This window comes from Hemitrygon akajei, unplaced genomic scaffold, assembly GCF_048418815.1.
Source record: "Hemitrygon akajei unplaced genomic scaffold, sHemAka1.3 Scf000115, whole genome shotgun sequence".
In the NCBI taxonomy this organism is placed as follows: Eukaryota; Metazoa; Chordata; class Chondrichthyes; order Myliobatiformes; family Dasyatidae; genus Hemitrygon; species Hemitrygon akajei.
The window spans coordinates 755237-774707 of NW_027332001.1; the positions used below are offsets into that span (position 1 = coordinate 755237).

Consider the following 19471-nt stretch of genomic DNA (forward strand, 5'->3'; position numbering starts at 1 on the left):
GGCTCACATTTTAATCAGCACACAACTCCCTCCCAGGAGCTCATTTTCGATGAGTACGTCACTCCCTCCCAGGCGGCCATTCAGTCTTACTTAAGTCCTTGCATCACTTCCTCAATAGCGCCCAGTTCAATCAGCCCATCATCCCCGCCATTTAGAACATATGACTTTTAAGAGAAGCAACTTCCACAAGAATTTCCGGCGGGGTGTGGATCGACATCCACCGCTTGTGAAATGGAACCCGCTGTTAACCGTGGGCGAGGGGTATTCTGGTGACAACAGTTATCCGAATAATCTCTCAATGATAGAGTTAATAAATGAATGTTAGTAAATTCCCCTGAATCGAGAAGTGCTGAGAAAATCTTTGACCGGTTGAGTCTGAATATATACAGCCTAACGTGTCTGCTTTAATTTCAGCTGAGAGACGGCTCCCTGTACCTGAACATATGAGGGACGTTTGAGCGGAAGCTATACCTACGCCGGGCAGTCATTCTTACCTACAGGGCGGAGATCAAACCCTCCCAAAACCCGGCTGGATCAAATTCGCAGCCTGGGACTCGCTGAGTTAAACAGAGAAACTCCGCCCCACTGTTTGCGGTGAAAGAAAAAGGAGAGATCCACACGGAAATCCGGACAGAAAGGTTAACGCAGCCTGTTTGTTTTCCTCTTCAGGGTTGCTACATTGATCCCACTCCCGCCTCCTCCCGCTGTCAGACCCGTCCTGAGCCGGTGAGAGTTAGTGTGACCCGGACTGCGGCAGTCCCGCTCTACCCCGGCTCACCCGGCCCTGTCCATCTGTAATGAGCGACGGACATATCACAGCCGAGTGGCCTCGGGAGCAGCAGCTCAGACTCAACTCTCCGTACAGGGTGAGCACACCGGTGCAGGACCATTGTCGGTCACCCGGGAAGTCAGACTGTGATTTCCCGGGAGCACACTGAACGCCGTCCGGTTACTACATCAGAGGTAAGTGTTGTCTATGATTCTGTACAACTATTCAGCGTTTACAGCGAGGCTCGGCTTTGGGTGAGATCGGGAGTGAATTTAGTGGGAGAAGGGAGTCCTGACATGTTCATGTTAACAAGTCAGTTACTGTCCAAATGGATTAAGAGAAGCGAGAGTGCGAGCAGAAGAAACCTTTCACCCCGGTAGTGACATGTGAGATACCCCACGGGGCAGTGACCCGTCACCGATTTCTCTCAAACAAGAGAAAACAGCAAATGCGGGAATTCCGAGCAACACACACAAAATGCTGGAGGAACTCTCCAGGCCAGGCAGCATCTACGGAAAAAAAAATACAATCAGTTGGAGGCTACAGGTAACGTTCTTTACATCGCGCCATGTAGCAGAAAGGGTTAAATACAATATTAAACTTTCTTCACATTTGAACGACAGTGTTTTGTCGAACAAGTTTGGATTTGATTTCAGCGGAACGGCCGCTCCCTGTTCTGAGGAATGTGACGGACAGGCAGCTGCTTGCTCGCAGACCCTGAGCACCGAGTCTCACAGAACAACAAGCCGCATCTTCCAAATCAGTCATCTACCCCCCTCCCCCTTTCATTCCAGTCCTAATGAAGGGACTCGAACCGCAACCTCGACTGTTTACATTCATCCATAGAGCTGCCTGACCTGCTGAGTTCCTCCAGCATTGTTTGTATTGCCATGGTTACGAGGAGTTCCGTGTGTGGCAGTGGGTGGGGCTATTTGTAAGAAACGATATACAGTATCCGTATTCTTGGGAATTAAGGTGAGAATATTTCAGCTTTATATTTATTTCGGATCTTTATTTCCAAACAACCAGTTGTCTGTGCTTTGGATCAGCGATCAAAGAGATATTTGTTTCTTTTTAAGCCATTTCTGGCTCTGGTGCCTTTTGTGTTCCAACTGTTTCCTGCTGGCATGATTTACATTTCCACAGGTTAGGTAAAGATTAATAACATCTCCAGAACAATGGCACCTGTTTCAAAGCAAGCGTGCAGGATCTGTACAGCAAACACCTGTTCCCTTTTCAGAGTTTCTTATTTCAGACAAATATATCTACTGGCCCTGTGTTGATTGTGAGCAATTTGAACTCTTCCCCTCAATCGCCAGTGGAAGCAAAGGCTGTAGTTCTGTTTAAGCACGGGATTCTTGATAAACAGTGGGTTTGAAGTGTTACAGGGATGGACATGGGGGAATACGTAATGAAATTTTAGATCTGATCAACCATGATTTCATGATCTGCAGCAGTTTCTAGGGGCCGTGTGGTCAAGTTATGCATGCTCGTATGTTAACTAGAAAAGCTCTGACAATTTAATTAATGTAAGCTGGTATAATGACTGCATGCGAAGGGAGATTGAATTTTATTTATGTATTTGAACTGAAAACATTAATTATTTACGTCCAGCTTTATGCGTTATTTATGCGCTCCAGCTGCGTTATGGGGTTGAATGTTTAACGAACTCGGAGTGCTGGACAGTTCGGTATCGGACCTAGAGACGCGCTCCCCGTTTCCTATTAATCATGCTGCAAACTCCCTGGGGCTCTCGCACACTAGCCCCGCCCACTGCCCGACACGCGCGCGCTCGCGGAGCTCGTTACCCTCGCGCTCCCGCGCTCACGCTGAGATTATTTGGGAAACCGTCATCTACCAGACAACTATCGTCAGGTGACGTGCCAGTTATTTAGTTCCATTGGTGCCGGAAATGCCAATTTATGCACCATCTCAGACTGAACTGTCCGCGCAGGTTAAACACCCAGGTCCAGATCCAGGTGCAGGTCCATTTTCGCTTTCCCGGGAAGTCAGACTGTGGTGACCTGGAACGTCATCCGGTTAGAGCATCAGATGTAAGTGATGTCTCCGATATGAAGTTCTAGGCTTTTTCGGTTTCCCAGCAGGAGAAAGGATTAAAGCGACTTTGCTCATTCCCCATTGAAAGTGAATTGTCGGATAATTTGGATTTAATTTCAGCAGAAAGGCCACTCCTGTATGAGGAATGAGCGCGAACAGGCAGCTGCTGACACACAGACCCGAGTCTCTTGGAACCACAACCCACGGCTCCCTAATCAATCAATCATCTGGCACTTCCCCCTTCCTTTCCAGTACTGATGAAGTTTTTCAGCCCGATACGTCAACATGGATGCTGCCAGGACTGCTGACTTCTTCACGCAATTTATGCATTTCCATGGCTGCGAAAGATCAGCGTGGGACCACAAGTGGGGCAGAGTGCGGAAGCAGTTGAAATTAATTGAAATTAGTTGAAAGAAATGATGGATATTGAAATCATACCCACACTGTCAGAATATTCCTAGGGGAAATAACAAAAGATCCCCGCAGAGACCCCTCCCCCCCCACAGTGGCCAGTGCCCCCACATCGCCACCATTGTTCGGATGCCGGAGGGACAACGGAGCAACGGAGAGGGCTCGGCTGTCCGGCCATTTCTCTGTGACACTGCCGACCTCTCCATCAACTCCATCCATGCGACTCTGGGAAAAATTTAACGATTAAAAAGCGTAATTCTCTCAGCGATCAGTTGACTGAATGATATCCTGGCTTTTAGAGGAATGAGTACCTATGGTCCACATTGTCAGGGTGTTTAGTTTACAAGGACTTAAACACTGCAGAACTGAGAGGTCTTCTGTTGTCTAATAGACTGTGTGCAGACCCGGCTGGCATTTCTGGTTTGCACTAGTAAAACAACTGTTTTTCAAAATACTAAACAACAAGACAGTGCACCATAAGGAAACAGGATCCGCCTGTTCAAACAAGAGGACATGAGCTGAGAGTTAGGGGGAAAATTTAGGGGTAACACGAGGGGGATTTTCTTTACTCAGAGAGTGGTGGCTGTGTGGAACGAGCTTCCAGTAGAAGTGGTAGAGGCAGGTTCGATATTGTCATTTACAGAAAAATTGGATCGGTATATGGACAGGAAAGGAATGCAGGGTTATGGGCTAAATGCAGGTCGGTGGGCCTAGGTGAGAGTAATGCGTTCAGCACGGACTAGAAGGGCCGAGAAAGCCTGTTTCCGTGCGATAATTGTTATATGGTTACACAGAAAATCCTCCCCAAAATTTTGGGATTCTGTGACCCAACTCGAGACAAACAGCACGCTGCCCACTCAACAACAGCACGGTACAGCCGGGCGATTCCCATGATTGATTTTGTTTTTCCTCGGAAATCAAATTAAACGTCCATTCAGGTATTTTAAAGCACAAGTCCCCCCCGCCCCCACATCGGGATCTGACGTCACATGTGCGGTATTTTACGTCATACTCCCGATGCCCAGCGCTCGCGCTGAGAGGGGTTATTGGTTGAAGTACTAATCACGTCACCTCTCCCGCAATGGCGCTCTCAACAGAGTGTTTACAAGCCGTGTTATTCCCATCGATGCGAAGAGATGTCAGTCACTGGTTACACCCAATAGCGGAGACGGAGCAGCCAAGAGGTCGTTATCCCCGCTGACCGACGTCCCCTCCCGCCACCGACTACCCATCAAAGCGGAACAAATCTCATATTGAATATCCCGAATTTTGACTTATTTTCATTTCCCTCCAAAGGGAGTTGGGGACGTATCCAGCGGTCGAAGTCTGATGTGTCGCTGAGAGGTGGGAGGAGATCGCTCGGCCCGTGACCCTGATGCTGGATCCCCGGGGAGGGTGGGATCCCGGCAGAAGAAGGAGGGATAGAAGGGGGATTTTATTGAAAGGATGAAGATGGTGTGAGAAAGAGCGGACAGGATGTTTGTCCCGGTGGGGACAGAGGGGACTCATCTGTGGAAATATCTGAGCCCACGGTGGTGCCGAGCAGAGGGATTCACTATGTTAGGGTAAATACCGGCAGACTGTTGACCTGCAAGCGGGGCCTATGCTCCGGGAAAAGTGACGTTTGGAGTGGTGTCGTGGGGGCAAGGATGGACTGGCCCACCGTCTTATTGAATGACAGGACGAGGTAGAAGGGACAAGTGGCCGGCTCCTGTTCCTGTTGTCCATATATTTAAAGAGAAGGAATAACCAGACCTTCGTGGGCCTTCAGGATGTCCCAGTGAGTGTTGTAGGGATTTGGTTGGAGCCCAGTTGTTTCCAAAACGGTGTCAACAATTTGGCTGAAAGAGGAAATTCAACATTTCCAAGTCTGTTATTGACACAAAATGAGTATTTATATATCTTTAATGACATCAAACCATATTTCTACATTGCTAATGACACAGAATTGCTTAATTCATGCTCCATGTGTTATCTGAATGTACTTGCCTGTGATGCTGTCACAAGTCAGTGTTTCTCTGTACCTGTACCTTCCCGTACTTGTGCACTTGGCAATAAATTCAACAGGACCTGAGAAATTTGAGTGAGATGTCAGTAGTAATGATCATCTTGACACCTCGGTAGGTTGAATGTAAATGCAAGACCCTTACCAGTGTCAATGAGCACAGGGCTCTTAGAGTCCAAGTTCATCGCTCTCTGAAAGTGACTACACAGACTGATCGGGTGGTTAAGAAGGCAAATAGCATGCGTAACTTTGTTATTCGAGGCACTGATTTCAGAAGTCAGGCAGTTGTGTTGCGGCTTTATAAAACTCGAGTTAGACCACATATGGAGTATTTCATGCAGTTCTGATTGCCCGATTCTAGGAAGGATGTTGAGGCGTTGGAGAGGGCGCAGAAGAGGTTTACCAGGATATTGCCTGGATTAGAGGGCATGTGCTATACTGAGAGTTTGGACAAACTTGGGTTGTTTTCTCTGGAGCGATGCAGGCTGGAGTGAGATGAGAAGATTATGAGAGGCATAGGTAGAGTTGACAGAGAATATCATTTTACAATGGTAGAAATGTTTAACACGAGAGGCCATGCATTTAAGGTGAGAGGGTAAATTTTAAAAGAGATGTGAGTGATAAGTGTTTCTTACGGAGAGAGTGGTGGGTCGCTGGAATGTGCTGCCTGGGGTCGTGGTAGAGGCAAACACATTTGGGACGTCTCAGAGACGTTTCGATAGGCACACGAATGTGCGGAAAATAGAAGAATATGAATACTTTATACGCACAAGTCATTTGATTGGTTGACATTTTGAATAACAAATTTATTTGGTTGGCACAACATTGTGGGCCGAAGGGCCATTTCCTGCGCTGTACTGTTCTATGTACTGTGCCTGTTGTCGAGAATTTTAAGCGTAACAAAGGAAAAAGGAGTGAGTGGGAACAACAGGTCAGCTAGTCCAATGTGGGAAATGTGAGATCACCCAGTTCTGTAGAGAAACAGAAACACTGAGTGCTTAAATAGTGAGGTACTGAGATGCAGTAGACAGGGAGGGAGGTCAAGAGTACATTGTATTGATTGTAAGACTCATTGGTATAAGACTGGAAATTACTTTAACAATTATTTGAGCTTTGTTGAGATTGTACCTGGAAAATGGTGTAAGAGCCTGTTCCCCATACTAACACGATTGAGGATTGGAACGAAACGTGGCTGTGGTGGGAGAGCAGCCATTATCTGGTTGATGGTGAGAGGGGCTGAGTGTTCACGTCCTGCTGTTTCTCACTTGATGTTTCAGAGTTTCTGTCAATTGAGCCCGGGGGAATATAAATTGATATTAGTGTTTGCAAACATGAAAGTGGTTTGAATGCACAATTTCTTTTTGGGTCTGAATTGTCTGTTGTGTAGTAATGGGAATCGAACACGTATCTCTGTGACCCAGGAGGTGCAGGGATGGGACGGGAAAGATGCCAAGAGAAAAATTAAAAATGTAGTTGGTGTAAATTTGAAATGTGGAAATTGTGGATCATGCAGCATGTGACCAGAAAGGAGCAGAGTCAGTGGTTTAAATGAGAGACCCTGCGCCCATCACATGACCCTGTTTCCCGCTCCATTTTTACTGCAGATCGGCAGCATCAGCAGGGTTGTTTCTGAGGCCCTGCCCCCGCTCTGTGACGCGAGGTCACATTGCGCATGCTCCGTCCCAGGATGGGCAGTGACTTTTTTTGTGGATTGATACGACGGATCGTTTGTGGGGTTGCGATCAGGAGAGTGATCTCGCCCCCTGGGGAGGGGAGCTGGGGAAAAGATCATTCTCTGTGGGCCGAGACGAACGAGATCCCGTAGGTGAGAATTGAGAGGTCGGTCCCGAGCAATGTTGGGCAGTGATTCCCGTTATTTCCCTGAACAGCCGGCCTCCCACCGCTTCTCAGACAGAACCTGTTGGGTGGGTCCGGGTTGCGGGACCTTCACACCGAACCTCCTGAGATGAACCGCCGCCCAGCCCCTGATGCTGTGGTCCTAGGAGCGGGATGCGGTGGTGAGTCCGGGACTGAACCCATCCATTGATGTGTATCCCGGTAACTTTATCCCCATCACCTGGCCGGTAGCTGATCCAAACTTCACCTGGATCGATACCTGGGTTCGATAATTGTTTCCATGTGTCTGGGCTCCTAAAATAATTTCTACACATCACTTAACTCGCCCTGCAGATGATCCAACCCGGCAACCCAGGCTGTCTAATAATTCCCAGACCATTAAAATGAGAAATCTGTTTATTATCGTCATGTATAGAGTTTCACTGAAAATGTTGTCTTGCGTACCATCAACACACATCAATTCATTAAACAGTACACTGAGGTGATAGAAGGTAAAACAATAACAATGTTACAAAGCATTATGGTTCCAGAGAAAGTGCAGAGCAGAAAGTGTCAGGTTACTTCGAGTTACATGGTGAGGTCAGGTGTCCATCTTATCACACCGGGGACATTCAGTTTGATTATAACAACAGAATGGAAACTGTCCCTGAGCCTGGTGGTACATGGTTTCAGGTTTTTGTAGCTCCTCCCCAATGGGGAATGGGTGAGAAGTGAGAATGTCCCAGGTTGTGGGGATCTTTGAGTACACGGCCTGCTTTACTGAGGCAGTGGGAAGTGTAGACGCAGTTCATAGAGGGGAGGTTGGTTTCTATGATGTGCTCAGCCGTGTCCACAACTCTCCGCAGTTCTTTGCAGTCATGGGTGGAGCAGCAGCCAGACGAAGGTGTCAAGTATCTGGATGGGATACTTTCCATGGTGCACTGATAACATTTGGTTAGGGGAGAAGGGTATATGCCAAATTTCCTGTTGTTCTATCTCAGTCATTTTAGAATATCTTATACAGTAGCATCTACTATTAATTCAGTATCTGTGTATTGCTGAAGGACCATCAGTAACCGTCCTTGATCCCTTCTCCAATCTGTTTCCATCTCCTCATCCACTTCCCATCTTGTTCAACCTGTGTCCCCTCTTACTTTACCGCAGAACTGCAGCATCTGCGGGTTTCATTTCGAGGCGCCGCCTCCCGCACAGGTGATGCAACAATCACTGCGCATGCTCACTGTTCCTGGATAGGCGGCAGTTTCTTTTCCATTCTGTGTTGGGAGAGTCTGCGGGGATTGGGAGAGGACCCTCGCGGCCGGGGGCGGTGAGTCGGGGGAGACGAGCAGCAGCACACGTTGATTTAAATGCAGCACGAGGTAGGATAGAAAGAGCCATTACAACTTTAATTTCATTGTTACAGAATGCTGCCACGTTACTCTTGGTCCTAATTAAATTCAGCATATGATGTACAGCTTCGCTTTCTCGGTTATTTTTCGTGAGCCATTATTCAGTAACAGCCCACGAAGGAGAGTCGCATAACTTTTTCATTCTCTGATCACTGTCCCTCAGTGCAGAGGCAAGTGACCTCAGGAGCAGATGTAACAGATTGACAGTGAGGTGGGGAGGTGGGGGGTGGGGTGGTGGTGGATGTTGTGAACATTGACTTATGGACTGTATTGAAATGAAGAGAAAGCTAATGAATATGGTCATTGCATTTCTGCAAAATCTGTTCAGGGTGTCACAAGCACCTTGAAAACAGTCGGTATTCAAAATCAAATACAGAAGTTACTGGAAATTCAAGATAACCACATCTGCATGAGGTGCACCAAGCTGCAGCTCCTCAGAGAACAGGAACAGGAGCTGCAGCTCGATATCATTTGCCTCATACGGGATGCTGAGGAAGTTCAAAGTAAAAATTATCAGAGTACCTTTAAAATCATCATCCTCTCAGAACTAATCAGTAAACTCCAAGACCTGACCTCAATACTTCCTTGTGCAATTGGATCCTGGATTTCCTCACTTGTAGACCTCACTCAGTTCAGATTGGTAAAAACATCTCCTCCACAATCCCCATCAGCACAGGAGCACCACAGGGATGTGTACTTAGCCCCCTGCTCTCCTCGCTTTACACCTGTGACTGTGTGGCTAAGCACTGCTCCACCAACATATATAAGTTTGCTGATGATACCTCTGTTGTGGACTCTATCAAAAGGTGGTGAATCAGCATACAGGAGGGAGACTGAAAACTTGGCTGAGTGGTGTAATAACAACAACCTCTCACTCAATATCAATACGACCAAAAAACTGATTATAGAATTCAGGACATGGAAGGCAAAGATCCCTGAGCCAGTAATCATCGGAGGATCAGAGATGGACAGGGTCAGTAACTTTAAATACTTGTGTGTCACTCTCAGAGGTCCTGTCCTGGACGCATCATGTAAATATAATTGTGAAGAAAGCGCAACAGCGCCTCTACTTCCTCAGGAAACTGTGGAGATTCGGTATGTCATTAAAAACGTTGGCAAACCTCTGTAGATGTGTGGTGGAAAGTCTGCTGACTGTCTGCATTATGGACTGGTCGGGGAACACCAATGCCATTGAGCAGAAAATCCTACAAAAGGTACTAGGTTTGGCCCAGGGTGTCACGGGTAAAGGTCTCCCAAATACTGAGTACATCTACATGAAATGTTGCCATCGAAAAGCAGCATCCATTATCAAAGATCCTCACCACGCAGGCGGTTTACTTTTCTCGCTGTTCCCGTCAGGTGGAAGGTACAGGTGCCTCAGGACGCGCGCCATCAGATTCCAGACCAGTTACTACCTTAAAAACATTTGGATGTGAATGTACAAGGCTCGACCAGTAAGTTCACAGATGACACAAAATTAGTAGATGGTGTTCAGAGTGAAGATTATCGTAGCTTCTAGGGGATCTGAATGGGCAGAGGAGTGGTAAATTGTAAAACCAACAACGGTTTCATGCAGAAGTTGGTGATTATGTGGAGGGAAGAGCCAGAGGAAGTGGATGAGGCAGGAACGGTTGTATAATTCCAGAAGCAGTTTGAATGTGTAGATGGAATGAAGAGGCCTGGGGGAAATGGGCCCATCACAGGAAATTGGGACCATCTCGGTGAGCACTGTTATCAGCATTGTCTTGTTTGGCTGAAAGGTCTGTATCTGTTGCTCTGTAACTCTATCAGCAGATGCACTGGGCAGACATATAGAGATGGTGTAGTAGTTGATATGAACAGTGAATGTTTTGTCCCTAAGCCGACTGCTGCTCTGATACAGGGGATGGAGATTCTGTCATACTTACAAAGTAATAGTACTCTCTCTGACTCACTGTCTGCTTGTTTGTAATTCAGGGCATCACCAGCAGGTGGGGCTTTACTGCACTGGGACCAAAGTGTAAACAAGAAGACAACAATCAACAACCCTCAGTCACAATCAGAATGGATAGAGGTATGATCACTGGGATCTTTATAATTAAACTTTCATCCTGTTGGCGCACACTAGTACAGATGAAGAAACTTACACAGATGTTAACTGGGCACAGAAAATTTGCATCAAGCAGTGTCATTGATCCCACTGGTAAAGCGGCCTTTAGTAATTGATCAACCTAACAGTTCCAGCTCAGGGACCTGACACCGGTGATGGTCGAATCACTCCACCCACCATGCAAAGCTTCACCTGAGTGAAAGGAGCAGGGACTCCTGGATCAGGTGGCTGCGAGTGAAACACAGGAATGCAACAGCGGGCTTGTGGGTTATGTAAACGTCCAGGGACAGTTTCTGCTTTACCTCTCGACAGGCCATGATGTGTAAGATATATTCAACTTTCATTTATACAATTCAGAACCTGATGATAGGAGCATTTCCAGAAATTCACAGATTGTGTGATAACCGAGCATTTCAGGTTTTGGAAGGGCAGCTATCAACTCCCTCCTGGTTTTCTCGGCTGCTGTGGAAAGGAGATGAAGGGAGTTTCAGAAATCTGTTTTCTGTAGCCGAGCCGAGAACATTGCCGGAGTTGGGAATGGTTGAGGATCAGAAGACAGTTCACTCTAGATAAATATGCGGTCTGCTTCGGTGTTTTAATATCCGAATCCATGTCTGGGCTGTGAACAAATGATGAAGGTGAGTTCTCAATAGATGATTTGCTACCTGGATTTTAAATTCCCAGGATCTCTGATGGAAAACCCGGTATAACCAATGACCAGCTGTCTCAGTCCCCAGTAGGCATTGTGATTGTGCTCAACTCTGTGATTCCAGGTGGAATAAAAAAGAGATTACAGCCTGGACAGAGGTCCTTCGGCCCAACATGCTGATCTAAATGTCTTTTGAACTTGCTCCATTTTCCCACAAAGCTTTTCCCAAATTTCCCTTATAGACTTCTTCAATCCTTTTCCCTGCCCACTTTGTAATTTTATTTGTGTTTACTGCCTCCTCTGAATGCATGTAATTTATACCCATCACCCACCACGTCATCGAATGCCACTTCGGTCCCTTTTAAATTTCTGCCCTCAAGTCTTAGACTCCTCTACCCCGGGAAAAAGACTATGGCCATCTACCCTATCTACGCCCCCGATTATTTTTATGTACGTATGTAACGTCACCCTTCAAGCTCCCATTATCCAGGGCAAACTATTCCAGGCGAACCATACAACAGAAAACCCTTTTCCTAGTCCAGTGACATACTGGTCATTCTCCACTACACGCTTTCCTGCTTAATCTAGTCCATTCTATAGAACTAGAACTCCAGAGCAGATAGTGGAACGGGGGTGAAAATAAATGATGTTAAGAGTTCATGCAAAGTCAGAAATAGACTTTGGTGGTGGTAATAGTTTTCTGAGGAGTGTCTATTTTCATGCAAGGATTGTTGTGGCGAAGACTGACGAGCTGAGGTTATGGATTGAACATGGAATTACAACATTTTAACCATTAGTGAAACTTGGGCACAAGAAGGGGTAGGACTGGCAGCTTAATGGTCCAGGGTTCCGATATTTCAAACGTGGTAGAGGCAGAGGAATGAAGGGTGGGGAGTTGGCATTGCTAGTTAGGAAAAATGTTACAGCAGTGCTCAGACAAGACAGATTACAGGCCTCGTCAACCGAGGCTGTATGTATGGAGCTGAGAAACAGGAAAGGTATGACCACATTAATGGGGATGTATTATAGACCACCCGATAGTCAGCGAGAATTGGAAGAGCACATCTGCAGAGAGATAGCAGACTTGCAGGAAACGTAAAGTTGTTATAGTAGGGGATTTTAATTCTCCACATATTGGTTGGGACTCCCACAATGTTAAAAGTCTGGACGGGAGAGAGTTTGCAAAATGCGTTCAGGAAAGATTTCTATATCAATATATAGATGTACCGACTAGAGAGGATGTAATATTAGATCTCCTATTAGGAAACGAGTTAGGTCAGGTGACGGACTTGCGTGTTGGGGAACACTTTGGTTCCAGTGATCGTAACACCATTAGTTTCAACTTGATCGTGGATAAAGATAGATCTGGTCCTCGCGTTGAGGTTCTAATCTGGAAAAAGGACACATTTGAAGAAATGAGAAAGGTTCTAATAAGTATGGATTGGGATAGGTTGTTCTCTGCAAGCATGTGATTGATATTCAAAGTGAAGGATAATCCTAAGAGCTTCGACAGGTATATTAAGAGCAAAAAGATAGTATGGGATAAAGTCTGTCCTCTTGAAAATCAGAGTGGTCGGCTATGCATGGAACCAAAAGAATTGGGGGAAATCTTAAATAGGGTTTTGGCGTCTCTATTTACTGAGGAAACTGGCATGGAGTGAATGGAAATAAGGCAAACAAGTAGTGAAGTCATGGAACCTACACAGATTGAAGAGGAGGAGGTGCTTGCTATCTTCAGACAAATCAAAGTAGATAAATCCCCAGGACCTGAAGGAGACTCGTGTTGAAATTTCAGAGATCCTGGCAGATAAATAAAAAAATGTTGGTATTTACGGGTGAGGTGCCGGAGGATTGGAGGATAGCTCATGTTGCTCCGTTGTTTAAAAAAGGCTCTAAATGTAATCCAAGAAATTACAGGCCGGTAAATTTGACATCAAATTTTAATTTAATTTCCCAGTGTCACCGGACACCGTCGCATTAAGATCCCGTGGTCATCCGTGTGTTCAACTGCTGTGAATTCAATGATCAGTATTACTGTTTCTATCCTATAATCTTACTGGGAGTGAATGTGTCCAATCACCAGCTTATCGGGATGGTCACCTGGCTGGATGTACGCTTCACATTACCCAGCACAGTTCCACTCCAAATCTGGTCAGCCAGAGTCTCGGCTCCATTGCAGTCTGAATCAGTTTTGCTCAGATCTAAATCATACTTGTATGACCTGCAATTCATCACTTATTTCAGGTAGGAAATCGAAAGGAATAGGGAAAGTACTGAAGAGGTTTTTGCCAGGCAGATCATCGGGGAAAGATGATCGGGACAAGAGAAGCAAGGTATCGAAGCAGGGTCAGATTGAGAGCAATGTCCCAGAATGCAGTACGACCGTAGCGGAAGTGGAGCAAATCCAGCCCCGAGATAGTGGCGTCAGAGACACCGATCCGGACCCTGGAACCAGCACAAGTGAGGTGTCTGCCTGTCAGCTCGGAAGCTCATTGAATACGGAATTGTCAAGTCCCCAACAAGGAGCAGGTGAGTGAAATATGATGGTGATCGGTTCGCAGAATGTGGCAGGGAGGAGGGTAGAGTTGAGACCTTGGTGGAGGGTTGGTCAGAGGAGAGGGGGAATGTGTGGGTGTGTCACATGTGGTGCAGTGGGCAGCTGTTACCCCACTACAGGAAAAGTACTACCTGCTCTGAGGATTTTCAGGATGTGTATTGGAGGAAATGCAGCTGTCCAGGTGAGGAGAGTATTTCCAGGATGTGAATCAGGGGAAATGTATTCGCCAGGATGGAGAGAGTATCTCTGGGAAGCGAATATTACCGACAGTCCCAACATTTATTGCCCATCCAAAATTGAAATAGATGAGTGGGTCGGATGGGGGATGGACTGGTTTGCATGAAATGTGGTCCTTCCATTAAGTAATGCCCAGAGCATTATTGGGTCGGTTTTAAGTCCGGTGTTGGAGATGGGGAAGTAATCCATTGTTTGTATCTGTAGGCAGGTTCAAGGCACGCTTTTGTTGAGTTGGGTGAGAGTGGTGGAGACGAGCGATATCTGAGTTCAAGACTACATTTTCCTTTTTATATTCACAGAGCCAGAGTTTACAATCTCTGACCTCCTGGCAGAGGGGGGCGAATATCGACTGTACCAACTGACAAAGTTCTATGGAGACAGACTCAAACAAGCAATTGAAGAAAAGGTTGAAAGACTCAGTTCGATGTTGACAAAGGAGGGACATTTCAGTACAGAAGAAAATGAGGTGAGTGTATTTAGTGTATTGTCTCCGAACTGCTGGTATCAGAGGGAATAGTGATTAATATTAATCTCCTGCACGTTATACGAGTTCTACATGGCAATGGAGACTTTGATCTCTGACTTGTTTCTCCCAGATTTGGTCCTAGCTGTTAAGGTGGGGAGCACAGTGTCACCTTTTCTTCTCTCACCTGATGTATTTATCAGTGTTATATCAGAGCAGTGGCAGCATATCTGGACTTCGAACAGGCATTCAGTCTGAAACTAATTTCAAATCTTGGCTGAACCGTCGGCCATATTCACCTCATCTCATTAATCCAGGATGACTATTAAACTGTCAGATTGTAAATTGAGCCAACCGGCTACACAGCAGCACTTGATGGAGGGAAACCTGCTAAACACATAACCATATAACAAATACAGCACGGAAACAGGCGATCTCGGCCCTTCTAGTCCGTGCCGAAAGCTTACAGTCACTTAGTCCCACTGGCCCGCACTCAGTTCATAACCCTCCATTCCTTTCCTGTCCAAATACCTGTCCAATTTTACTTTAAATGGCAATACTGAACCTGCCTCTACCACTTCTACTGGAAGCCCGTTCCACAAAGCTACCACTCTCTGAGTAAAGAAATTCCCCCTCGTGTTACCCTTAAATTTTTGCCCCTAACTCTCAACTCATGTCCTCTTGTTTGAAACTTCCCTACTCTCAATGGAAAATGCCTATCCTCTTCAACTCTATCTATGCCCATCATAATTTTCAATATATCTATCAAGTCCCCCCTCAACCTTCTGTGCTCCAAAGAATAAAGACCTAACTTGTTCAACCTTTCCCTGTAATTTAGCTGCTGAAACCCAGGTAATATTCTAGTAAATCTTCTCTGTACTCTCTCTATTGTGTTGATATCTTTCCTATAATTCCGTCACCAGAACTGTACACAATACTCCAAAAACGGCCTTACCAATGCCTTGTACAATTTTAACATTACATCCCAACTCCTATACCTAATGCTCTGATTTATAAAGGCCGGCATATCAAAAGCTTTCTTCACCAACCAATCCACATGAGATTCCACCTTCAGGGAACTATGCACAATTATTCCTAGATCACTCTGTTCTACTGCATTCTTGAATGCCCTACCATTTACCATGTATGTCCTATTTGGATTATACCTACTAAAATGTAGCAACTCACACTTAACAGCATTAACCTCCATCTGCCATCTTTCAGCCCACTCTTCTAACTGGCCTAAATCTCTCTGCAAGCTTTGAAAACCTACTTCATTATCCACAACACCACCTACTTTAGTATCATCTGCATACTTACTAATCCAATTTACCACCCCATCATCCAGATCATTAATGTACATGACAAACAACATTGGACACAGTACAGATCCCTGAGGCACACCACTAGTCACCGGCCTCCAACCTGACAGTTATCCACAACTACTCTCTGGCATCTCCCATCCAGCCACTGTTGAATCCATTTTACTACTTCAATATTAATACCTAAGGATTGAACCTTCCTAACTAACCTTCCGTGTGGAACCTTGTGAAAGGCCCTACTTCAGTCCATATAGACAACATCCACTGCTTTACCCTCGTCAACTTTCCTCGTAACCTCTTCAAAAAATTCTATAAGATTTGTCAAACATGACCGTCCACGCACAAATCCATGTTGACTGTTCCTAAACCGACCCTGTCTAATCAGATAATTATATATACCATATCTAAGAATATTTTCCATTAATTTACCCACCACTGTTGTCAAACTTACAGGCCCATCATTGATAGGTTTACTCTGAGAACCCTTTTTAAACAATGGAACAACATAAGCAATACGCCAATCCTCTGGCACCATCCCCCTTTCAAATGACATTAGAAATATTTTTGTCAGAGTCCCTGCTATTTCTACACTAACTTCCCTCAAGGTCCTAGGGAATATCCTGTCAGCATCCGGAGATTTATCCACTTTCATATTCCTGAAAAGCGCCAATACTTCCTCCTCTTTAATCGTCATAGTTTCCATAACTTCCCTATTTGTTTCCCTTACCTTACACAATTCAATATCCTTCTTATTGAATACCGAAGCGAAGAAATTGTACACAATCTCCTCCATCTCTTTCGGCTCCACACATAGCTGTCCACTCTGATTCTCTAATGGACCAACTTTATTTCTCACTATCCTTTTGCTGTTAACATAACTGTAGAAACCCTTTGGATTTATGCCGGACTTTGTAAACTACCGATTCACATTTACCTTCACCGGGCCATGGCGCTCTATACTCTTACCATTCATGTATCTATCCAGACTTCTCTTAACCGCTTGTACTGCTTGCGCTGCTAGCTAGTTTCACACTCTTAGCACCCTCTGAGTCAACAAGTTTCACGTTTGTATCCCTTGAACATTTCACCTTTCACCCTTTACTGATAACCTCTTGTTGTAGTTGCTCTTTATCTCAATACAAAATGCCTGCTTGCATTTATCCTATCTATACCCCATGTAATTATGTTAACTTCTCTCAAATCTCCCCTCAGTTTTCCATTTTCCAATGAATAACCTCCTAACCAGTTCATTCTTTTCTTATATCTTAGATCTTCTAGTCCCGGAAATATCCTTGTAATTTTTTTGTGTACTCTTACAAACTTATTTCCATCTGTCCTGTAGGTAGTTGAGCAGAACTGCACGTAATATCCAAACAAAGCCTTGCCAACATCTTATACAACATCATATCCCATCTACTGTACACAACATTTCCATTTATGAAGGTTAATGCGCTAAGAAACTTTCTTTCAGAACCCATCAACATTTTCCGCCACTTTCAATGACTTATGTACCTGTATTCCCAGATCACTTTGTTCTACTGGTCGCTGTGTAAGATCTACCCTGATTGGTCCCTCCAAAGAGCAACATGTTGCACCTGTCTGCATTAAATTGTATCGGCGCCTTTTCAGCCCATTCTCCAGTTGGTCTAGATCTCACTGCAAGCTCTTGTACTCTTCCTCTTTGTCCACTGCACCTTCCCAATGTTGGTGTCATCCGCAAATTTGCTGATGCTGTCAACCATAATTTCACCCAGATCATTGATATAGATGACAAACAACAACGGACAGCACCGATCCCCGTGACACTACACGAGTTACGGGCGCCCATCAGATATGCAACAGTCTATAGCCACACTCTGGATTCCTCCAAAAAGCCAGTGTCTAATCCAGTTTACTACCTCATCTCGAATGCTGAGCAACTGAAACTTCTCGACTGACCTGCTATGAGGGAACTTGTCAAATACCGTGCTGAAGTCCATGTAGACAATATCCACAACCTTGGCCTACAGCAAATTTCCAGGCAACTTCCCCAAAAATCTCTAAGATAGGTTAGGCGTGAAAGATCACGCACAAAGCTGATATCTCATGACCACAAAAGTCAATAGTTTGATCTAAAAGGGAAGAAGAAAGCACAAAACATAAAATAAATCTGTTGAATTGCTGATATCTCATGATCCCAAAAATCAACAGGTTGTCCTAAGAAGGAAGAAGATCAATAGGTTGTCCTGAAAGGGAAGGAACAAAACGAAAAAGAAATCTGATAACTTGTTGAATATCTAACTAATGAGAGACAGGGACACACCATTTCAGGTCACTCTCCTTCGAGCTCACAAACAGTGACTGACTTGTCCTAGATATGACTTATTCATCCATGAGTGGTATTAGAAAATCAAGTGTTTTACACCCGTGAGTGACGCTGTTCTCGATGGGATTCATTGACGCTGTACGTAATGAATCAGACAGGTATTATCCAAAGGCAAGACGGGAAAACTTGTTTTCAGGACCATGCTGCTACATGAAACAGTACGAAAAGTACACTGAACTACGTAACAAAGAACACAGAAAAAATATTACAGACCTACCCATGACCGCATAAAGTGCACAAAACGGTGCAGGCATTGCAACAAATAATAAACAGACAATAGGCACAGTAGAGGGCAGTAAGTTGGTGTCAGTCCAGGCTCTGGGTACTGAGGAGTCTGATAGCTTGGGGGAAGAAACAGTTACATAGTCTGGTCGTGACAGCCCGAATTCTTTGGTGCCTATTCCCAGATGGCAGGAGGGAGAGGAGTTTGTATGAGGGGTGCGTGGAGTCCTCCAGAATGTTGTTAGCTTTGTGGATGCTACGTGTGGTGTAATTGTCTGTAATGGCGGGACGAGAGACGCCGATGATCTTCTCAGCTGACCTCACTATCCGCTGCAGGGTCTCGCAATCTGAGATGGTGTAATTTACGAACCAGGCAGTGATACAGCTGCTCAGGATGCTCTGAATACAACCCCTGTAGAATGTGATGAGGATGGGGGCTGGGAGATGGACTTTCCTGAGCCTTCGCAGAAAGTAGAGTCGCTGCTCGGCTTTCTTTGCTATGGATCTGGTGTTCAGGGACCAGGTGAGTTTCTCCGCCAGCTGAACACCAAGAAATTTGGTGCTCTTAACGATCTCTACCGAGGAGACTTCGATGTTCAACGGGGAGTGGTCACTCCTTGCCCTCCTGAAGACAACAACCATCGCTTTTGTTTTGTTCACATTCAGAGACAGGTTGTTGGCTCTGCACCAGTCCCTTAGCCGCTGCACCTCCTCTCTGTAAGCTGAATCATCGATCTCTTAAATCTCTTGTTAAATCTTTTTCACAACTGTAACTCCTCAGACCTGGTAGCAGTGAAACTGAGGGATTATTTTACAGTGCAGTGGGCCATCAGGGAATTATGCTGATTTATTCCATAATTGTTGTCCATTATTGGTGTTATGGAAAGCCTTTCCAATTCCCTACTGGTAACTGTTCTAGGAGATCAATCATTCCAACCCGGGACATCATTCCTCTTGTTTCTCAGAGCAATGGCCTAAGACCATCCATGTTCCCTTGCATCCCCGATTACATTAGTTCCATCATAGGTGTATGTTCTGGTCAGGTCACTCATCTGAGTGCTACCGGTACCATGTAACCC

At 45.4% G+C, this 19471-nt stretch overlaps 1 protein-coding gene across 3 annotated transcripts in view; it reads left to right on the top strand.

The window, feature by feature from the left end:
• Window positions 1-633: 633 nt before the first annotated feature.
• Window positions 634-19471, top strand: part of LOC140723463 (NACHT, LRR and PYD domains-containing protein 3-like) — a 59169-nt gene continuing 40331 nt past the window's right edge. For all 3 annotated transcript variants that reach the window (XR_012097905.1, XM_073038036.1, XM_073038037.1), the window contains exons 1-4: window positions 634-963; window positions 10445-10541; window positions 13471-13755; window positions 14320-14486. Coding sequence is in view for 2 of the 3 variants with exons in the window: in XM_073038036.1 (XP_072894137.1) it covers window positions 10532-10541; window positions 13471-13755; window positions 14320-14486 (462 nt within the window). In the remaining variant the exon portion in view is untranslated. The remainder of the gene's footprint in view (window positions 964-10444; window positions 10542-13470; window positions 13756-14319; window positions 14487-19471) is intronic.